At 35.5% G+C, this 8,952-nt stretch overlaps 1 protein-coding gene and 1 non-coding gene across 5 annotated transcripts; one reads left to right on the top strand and one right to left on the bottom strand.

Annotated features, from left to right (window-relative positions):
* Positions 1-902: 902 nt before the first annotated feature.
* On the bottom strand, positions 903-2,969 carry LOC122195021 (calcium-transporting ATPase 9, plasma membrane-type). Of its 4 annotated transcripts, XR_006184944.2 has the most exons (8): positions 2,675-2,969; positions 2,444-2,504; positions 2,304-2,366; positions 1,985-2,222; positions 1,767-1,897; positions 1,572-1,670; positions 1,382-1,490; positions 903-1,277 (listed from the first exon to the last, which is right to left on the bottom strand). XR_006184944.2 is itself a non-coding variant. In XM_042896487.2 (7 exons), the coding sequence occupies exons 4-7, from the start codon at positions 1,799-1,801 to the stop codon at positions 1,191-1,193; spliced, it is 330 nt and encodes a 109-aa protein (XP_042752421.1). In that variant the 5' UTR covers positions 1,802-2,222; positions 2,304-2,366; positions 2,444-2,504; positions 2,675-2,969; the 3' UTR covers positions 903-1,190. The 4 variants fall into 4 exon arrangements, 1 of the variants encoding a protein (XP_042752421.1); XR_006184943.2 differs by having other exon boundaries at positions 903-1,296; positions 1,767-2,222; XR_006184945.2 differs by having other exon boundaries at positions 1,572-1,666; positions 1,767-2,222.
* A 3,210-nt stretch (positions 2,970-6,179) lies between these two features.
* LOC111880859 (small nucleolar RNA R71) lies at positions 6,180-6,286 on the top strand. The gene has a single exon (XR_002846599.1). It is a non-coding gene; the product is annotated as a small nucleolar RNA R71 (small nucleolar RNA).
* Positions 6,287-8,952: the final 2,666 nt, after the last annotated feature.

Below are 8,952 nucleotides of genomic sequence, written 5' to 3'. Positions count from 1 at the left end.
ATGGTGCGGAATCCCAATCAATTAGATGATGTCAAATCAATATAGAAGAGAAGGAGAAGAAGAATTAAGATGAATCTATGATGTATTGAATGAATATGATTGATGCTCCTTACAATAGATTCTCTTTCACACACACTCTTCTTCTCTCTAACTTTCTCTCTCTTCTCTAGCCTTCTACCCGTACACTCCCACATGCACTCCTCTATTTATATGGACCTCCAGCCATACACATGTGTACAACCGCACACCCTGTGTACGTACACAGGGTGTGTGGCCGTACACACGTGTACGGCCGTACACACAACCCGCAAACACATACAACATTACATAAAAATATATTTTCCTAGAAAAGCAAAGTATAAACCATATTTTTGACCCAATATTGTTGTTGTCGTTTAGAAGAAAATTAGTTGTTTATCTAGAAAAATCCCAAATGTATAACTGCACAAAAAGTTCCAAAATTCTCATAATTGCTACAAACTCCTGCTGAAAAGAAATATCTTACCCATGTAAAAAGAAAGAAACACTTACTACTTCAGACTCTATGCTAAAAATCTTGCAGGCTCTTCAAAAACACTCAACAATGTTATCCTAGAATAAATAACACCAATAAAGAAATTCATGAACGAGTGGATTCCTTGAATTTGATGATCAAAATTCAAAATATTCAAATACCTAAACAGATGATACATGGAGCAAGTCATTGACATGTTCTTAATCATATATTCCACTTAAAATATGTAGTGATCCATAATGTCTCCACATAGTTATTAAACTTACTTTAAGCTAATAGTGCGCGCGTGTGTGTTTTACCAAAGGTTACTAGAAACTTCTAAGCAAGAACACACTATAAGCTCAACTTCAAGTAATAAGGTTACAAATCCACGAAACTGTTTCTGGTGATCCTTTCGATTTAAGCTTTGTTTTTGTATAGATTAATCGCAAACAAATAGTGGTTGTTCCCTATTCTCAATCTGTGATCTGTCATTTTGTCCAAATTAATTCAAAAAGAAACAACCATTTATAGTTGTCTAGAGTAAGAACTTAACTCATTGAGCCCATTAAGTAAAAAAGAAACAACCCCATATAGTTATCTAGTTCTTATAATGGCTTCAAACTGAAAGAGCAAAGGGGTAAAATAAAGAAAAGGGGGCAAAAAAGAAACAGCCTCATTGAGCCCATAGAGTTATCTAGTTGTTCAATGTCAAGGTTCCAATTTTATCACTGCAAATTGTAGTAGCAGAACCCATTGTTTCACAAGCAGATAGCCTCCGAACCTGTAACAACAATCGTGACCTAAAGATTCATCAAATTAGAAGAAGGGTAAAAAAGGAAACTTAATAAAAATACATGAAGTAAATACTAATTGCTAAATACATACTGCAACAGTGAAAATTTTGATTGCTCCATCAACAGTATCCCCAAGACTAGTTTTCTTAGCAATAAACTCCACTTGATCCTTATCGTCCTTTTTGTGTCCGGTAAAAAATCTAACAAACAAAATTTACCATTTTAAGAGCAAGAATGAGAGGTGAAATGACGATTATACCCATGCAATTTGAATTAATTACCTTATGAGAAGGATGACAAGAACAAATACAACCACCACATTTGGGGAGACGCTTACATCTGAATTCATTCTCCCCCCCTCTCCGTAACACCCTTGCTTCCTTCCAGAAATCAAAGATAAGGATCAAGTGGAATTCTCACTAAAAGGTAGATTTTTTACCTATTGGAAAAGCACCTGATCTTATTATGAAACTTACATCTGGGGAGACGCTTTTTGTCTCATACTTGTCATCACTGGGCAGAGGTCATGATGAAGAATTTAGCTACCAGAATACTTAACCATTACAGATGTTTCCCTCTCAAGTATCTGTCGTTAGCCACTCTATGTCTGACCAAGCCATTAACAATAACTTTTCCACTGTAGTATGAAGGCTTTGATAACCAAACCAAAGCCCAGTGAAAATAATTTTGGTACCTGAACTTCTAGACGAAACATGCTTTCATAAAGAAATGAAATTACATTAGTATGAAGGCTCTGATAACCATTGGGTTTTGGGGTTGCAATGTAGTCTTTCATCTGTGAAAAATGGTGTAAATGAATTAGACAAGGAGCTGAAAACCAATTAGAATGAAGGGCAAAAGGTCAAGATACACATAGCTCGAGGTATGAGGGTCCGGATCCTATGTACCAGCCCAAGCACATGGTAGCAAATCTACAATGAATAGAATTTATAAGGAATGATGTTCTTCTAAAAGTTGTGCACCAAGTATTTGGAAAATGTAAACTTTATCACCTATTGTGCATTACATAAAGTCCCTACACCAACACAAGGCTTGGGTTTGATTATGATCCTCAGCTGTTAAACCAAAAACAAAAAGCACGTCAGAAGAATAAAACTAGAAGCAACCAAGTTATTGGCGACTGATTAACTACCTGTGCAATTTGATTAACTTCATTGATTGAACCTTTGGATTTAAGTACATATTTATGGATGCTGCAAATACAAAGAGTCCAAAATCAACAAAATGCAGTCAATATATTATACTTATAAAAACACTTCATTGTTTCTGCATATATGTTTGCTAATTTGCTATTATTTCAAAGTGGGATACAGATGAAGCATATAAAAAGGAGGTGAAATCTGGTTAGCAGAAAGAAGCATACCAGAGAGCATTGATCAGACACCGACAATTAATCTCAGGCAATATCCATATCACATATTAAAACAAAAATGTCAAATTTGGTTGAAATGGACATATATTAGTGAGTTGATGAGAGATTTGTATTAAAAATAGAAAGATTAAAATAAATCACCCTCACCCACTTATCGCAAGCTACGAGAGTCGCCTCTTAGCAAATTGGAAAGCTCCATGAAACGGAAATAATTATAATCTTTGTTTGAAGGAAGCTCCATCTTAAAGTTCATTACAGATGATGATGATTATCGTTCCTAATAAGGTGTTCCCCTGCAAATATTTGACGAATTCAGTATGTGCCTTTCAAATTTAGGGTTTATCAACGATATAGAATGAACAAAATCAAAGGATTTTTACATACAAATCATTGATTTAAGAACATTGTATGTGAAATAATTATAATCTTTGTTTGGTAGTAGCAGAGATCGATCGCCAAATGGATAGGTTAGATTCATATTCCAATCCATGATTCTAATTCGAATCGCTCATGCCCTTTTGCGCTATAAAGAAAGAGTACATACCTAGTTTGTCTTCGATTCAGACTAGGAGATGATTTCTCTTGATTCTGGTAACCTTCATCAATTGTTGCTGAGTTTTGATTATGAGGTGCTATTTTTGATTTGCATAGTTGAAGGATATAAGAACAAATGCGATGAACTCAAACTCTATGGTTTCACACCTATATACTTACAACTCACCCCAAAACTCTCACACACACATACATATACACATACATGCATTATCACAACATACATACATACCATAGAAGGATGAGAGAGAAATTTATTTATGAAGCGAGGGTGTTACAGAGGGGGGGGGGGAGAGTGAAGGTCAATCCGTCGGGTGGAGATCTAAGGAGAGAGTGAGCAAGGTACTTCAAAATTTTGGGGGATTTCCCCCCTTTAGCTATTAATGAAGGACAACATAAAACCATGTTTCTGGTGGTGGCGGCTGCTAGGTTTTACAGAGAGAATGAGGGGAGAAAATGAAGGTCATCGGCAGGTGGAGAGGAAAGAATGAGCGGGTCTTCCAAAATTTTGGGGGATCCAATAGGCGGGGGTTAATTTTTGTCGATATCATTTCCCGCCTAAAAGGCGTGTTTCATTAAAAAAATTATAAAGCGACACTCTTACATGACGCACATTTTATGAAAGGCGCCCTCCGCATTTTTTTCTTTTCTTTTCTGACATTAATTTTAGGGCTCGCATAAATGCGTGTCTTCTATCCTTAAGATTTTGGAAAACTGACATTAATTTTTAGGGCACCCACAAATGCGTGTCCTCTATTAGTGTGTGTAATTGTTTGCGCGTCAATAAAGGCTTGTTTTCTAGCAGTGTCTTTTTGTTGGAGTCTTGAGTTGGACTCTGTGCCGCCTCACGTTGAATTTGTAGGAGCGTCCATCATCCTTTTCACCTTTTGATCTTTCCATTTTTTCTTGTAAGTATGCACCCTCCTAACTTCATCCTCTTCAAGCTTTCTCTTTTTACCCTTAACTTCATCCTCTTTAAGCTTTCTCTTTTTACCCTTAACTTCATCCTCTTCAAGCTTTCTCTTTACTCCTTTATTTATCACAAGTTTATTTCCTGCTTTTTCTTCATTCTTTAGCTCCATAGGTATCACCTTTTTATCCAAAGTTAATCATTTTTCTTCTCAAGTAACCTCTTCCTCATCACTTGATACTACGTCTTCTTCACTCTCCTTACTCACCCAAGATGTTGGAGTTTTATAAGAAATTACTTCAAAAAATGTTAGAATGGATGCTCTTGGCTTTGTATGTTTAACTTGTTGAACTGACTGAATTTCTTCTTCCATTAGCTTTTCCAATTCCTCAAGTTCATTTTCTTCATCTATGTTGAAAACTTCACATTGAGCATTATTATTTTGAAAACCATCTTCCACTCCAAAGGTAACTTCTTAATCTCCAACTCTCAAAGTAAGTTTAGATTCACGAATGTTAACCAAGGCTCTAGCAGTATTTAGTAAAGGGCGACCAAGACTTATTGGGACATTGGTATCTTCCTTCATATCTAAAACGAAAAAATCAATTGAAAAACAAATTTCCCAATTTTGACCAATATATCCTCCACTATGCCTTGAGGATGAGTCGCTGAACGATTAGCCATGTGAATCGTCATTCTAATAGCCTTTAAATCTGGAAGATTTAGCTTTAGTAGAATGAGTAAGGCATTAAATTTATGCTTGCCCCCGAATCGGCTAAAGCATAAGTTTTCATGTTATTTCCAAATTTACACGGAAGAGTGAGGCGTCCAGGATCTCCCATTTTCTTTGGTAACTCACCCATTATCACTTTTGAACTCTGCTCACTAAGGATTACCTTAGTATTAATCTCCAATTATTGGCAGGAATCGAGTAAGTCTTGAAAAAACTTAGCATATTTAGGAACTTAGGACAATGAATCAATAAAAGGAGTATTTATTGGAATACCCTTTACTTACTTCATGAATTTCAAATGTTCCTGCTCCGGTGGATGAATTCTTGCTCGAGACAAAAATGGTAAAGGAGAATGATAAGCTTGAGTATCATCAAAAAATTTCTGATCAGACTGTCTCCACGTCGTGGAGATTGAATCTTCACGTTGTGGTCTCAGTATTTGAACAATCATATTTTCCTCTACTTTTAACTTCTTTGGCCTTGGTTCGGGTTGATGTGGCTCGACTTCTAAAGCTTCTAAGAACTCAGAGATAGTATCTTCTTCATCTTCAATCACCATTACTTGCGGTTGAGGCTTTTTGTAGGGAATTTTTGGAGAGAGTCGCTCATTAACCATAGTGGTTAAATGTCCAAGGTTAACTTCGATGTTGGAGATTGATGCTTGATGATTCCTCAGCAAAGCTTGTTGGTCTCTCATGAGATTTTGATGGTATTTTATCACCGCATCAGTATCATTATGTCTTTTCTCCGAAGCCTCCATGAATCTAGTGAGCATGGACTCTAAATCAACCTTCTTTTCAGGTGGTTGATCTTTTTGATAAAAGCCTCGATCAGTTTGCCTACACTTTTCTTCTTTTTGCTTCTTTTATTCATCGTATGGCAACCACTCTTTCTTTGGCTTCCTCTAATCTGCATCAGATTTGTCTCCGCTAGAGTAACAAACTTGAGATTTCTTATTCCCGTTCTCATCTAAGTGGGAATCTTTGGTTAAATGAGGACCATTGCATCTTTCACAACCCACTCGCATAGCATGTATGGGTTGGTCCATCTTTTTTCATCCTTCGGTCCATAGTGTTTATCATAGCTAAAACAACAGCCATATCTTCAGAAGTGCCACCCCCAATTCCTTTCGCTCCATCATGTCTAGGATTGTGATATTCATGCGAATGCTTGGAAAACTGTTCAATTAATTCCTTGATTTCTACTGGATTTTCTTGGTTAGCGGTCCTTGAGAATCAAGGAGTTGCCTTGTCATGACATTAACCCCATCATAAAAGGTTGATACTTCTTGTTGCTCATTCAAATCATTTTGGGGACAATTCCTTATCAATCCTTTGTAGCGTTCCCATGCCTCATAGATTGACTCCCTCGGTTGTTGCTCGAAATTTGCTATTGCTTTCTTGAGTTTAGCAACTTTTGAAGGTGGGCAAAAGTGTTCTAGAAATTGCTCACGCATCCGCGCCCAAGTAGTAATTGCACCGGGTAGAAGTGCCTTCAAGAATGTGTCCCTTCAGCTCGAATGTTGTTGCAGCGGGAATTGCAGGTTGCACTAGACCGGGACTGGTGTCCTCTCGGATTCTCTTTTTATATGCCTCCATAGACATATCTGCAATGTTTGCCATCTCGTATTTCAGATCGTCTTCATTTTCGTTTCCTTCTTTATCGGTTTCTGTTTCGGAATCGGATTTGTAAAGTTTAGGATTTTTCTCAAAGCTTTCAATCTTGTTTTCGTTCTTCTTTTGATTTATTGACTCTCCTACGTTCTTTCCTCTCTTCTTTCCAAAAACTGATTTAAGATCTTTAAAAGGTGACTTCTTTGGAAAAACTGATTTAAGATCTTGAAAAGGCGACTTCTTTGGTGGATTGGTCCCTGCGTTTTTATCCGTCTTTTTGTGAAGGGCTGACTTTGGATCTTCAAGTGGTGGTATCAATGGTGTGTTGGATCCACAAGTCATGTACTACTGCAATAAAAACAAAATTAAAAATGTACAATTGAACAAAAACTACTTAAAAACGCCTACTGCTGTTCACCACGATGTGGTAAAGAGCACCACCTCGTGTTGTCGCATAAAAATCAAAACAGAAATGAAAAAATAAAAAAAACGTGAAATTACTGAATTCACATTGTGAGCTTAAGGCCCACGTCCTGACTTCAGTTCTAAAAAAAACTAATGCTTAAAATTAACTTTTTGTAGGTTTTACCCCACAAAAAGGATCTATTAACCCAAAGCAAATAAATTTTAAACTAATAGTCGTTCCCCGACAACGGCGCCAAAACTTGATGTCAATAATGCTACTCCTAATTTTACCTATTATTTAACTAGCTATTCGACTAAGGCAATGTACCTTCTCACAAATAGTATAGCACAAACAGTCGGGTATCGATCATAGGGAACGGTTTAAGCTAACTAATTTATTTACTAAAAAATAATTTAAAAAATGCAAAAGCAATTTGGTTTTTATCTAATTTTACAAGTTCAGACAAAGTTAATCTCATAATTATAAAATTCAATCAATGACTAACAGCACTCCTGTGTAGTTGTAATCCGCTTCTCCTCAATGGTTAGCTACTAATTATGGATAATTTTGGTTAATTACCAATTATTATATTATTAGCAATTTATGTCCAACTTTACTAATATTTAACTAATTCATGTTGAACCATGCATGTTCACACATAATCAATTATGAATTATGAATTGAGCTATATAAGATTGATTAAACAAACATAAGTATAATCACAATATATGTTCTCTAGCACAACCAAATTTAATAGCTTTAATTACTAATCTAAGATTGGTTCAATCCTAGCTCTAGTAATCTAATGGTCACTACATTACTAAGTTTCAAGTTCATGCAATTTAATATTCACTAAGCTACACAGAACATGAATTTCAAGCGATTTAAGTATCAAATATTAGCGTGCTAGGTATTAACAATCAAACAAAAGAAATTAACCAACTAGCAAAATCCATAATTAAATAACTAAACCATGAGTTGAAGCTTCATCTAGCTAAACAGAAGCAACTAGATGTAGCTGCTCATAGCTGAATTCAAACAAACTAACTCAATAAATGAAAACACAGTTAATATATATACCAAATTAAAAGAGAAAGTAATGATCTTCCACTCCTTTTTCCTTAGGTGCTAAAGCTTGACTTCTCTAGGTTATTTGGGTTCAGAATTCGTCTTCTCCAACCTCCAATTTTTCCAGAACTCTCCCAAAATCGTAAGCACCAAAGATATATATAGTTTTCGTGATTTTTGCACTCTACATCGTGGATTAAGACTCCACGTCATGAATTAGGATGAATCCTTATAGGGCAAGGACTTTGACTTCCCGTGTACTCATCTTCTAGAATCACCAACTCCACGTTGTGTAAGTGAAATCCACGTCCTGATTTAACTTTTTGCTAGGATTTTCTTTTCTTTAATTCTTCAATCCTCCAAAGTTCTGCCACTTGTCGCTTTTGGTCCTTATGCTTTAAAATTGCTCCTTTTGGCTGCAAAACATAATTCAATCTTATAAGTACCACTTATCTTTGCAAATAACCAAAATATTAATCAAAATTTATTAAAATATTGCCTAAAAATATGTATAAATTTGACAATATCAGTGAGTGAAATACTCGTTAGAACGGAACTATACCTAACCGGAACTGATTGGGAACATAATTGTAACACCCAGAACATAATACAAATCATTTCATTTTTATTATAAACATATCAAAAAGGTAGTGGTGTATCTTTATGTCCATTCAACGTTTACAAATTATATTAAAGGGACCATACAACAAATATTATATAATGATCCAATAAGGGCATCACGATTTACATAATTTTAGAATGCAAATTTGGCTTTTATCCAAGGTGTTAATGTTTGACCTTCTTATTCTTATTGGATTTATCTAATACTGAGCAGTCACAACATAGTAAGTTACAATGAACTTATTGAGTAATAAATACCATATAATCTCTAAATATTATTAAAAGAGAACCCTTAATTCATCAATGAAGCAATCAGGGCCCTTGATTGTGTTTTAATCATATATTTTCCACAATTAGATCAAACTG

The sequence above is a fragment of the Lactuca sativa genome, chromosome 7 (genome assembly GCF_002870075.4).
Source record: "Lactuca sativa cultivar Salinas chromosome 7, Lsat_Salinas_v11, whole genome shotgun sequence".
In the NCBI taxonomy this organism is placed as follows: Eukaryota; Viridiplantae; Streptophyta; class Magnoliopsida; order Asterales; family Asteraceae; genus Lactuca; species Lactuca sativa.
The sequence above is the reverse complement of the archived record's forward strand: the minus strand, read 5'-3'. Positions and strand labels throughout refer to the sequence as shown.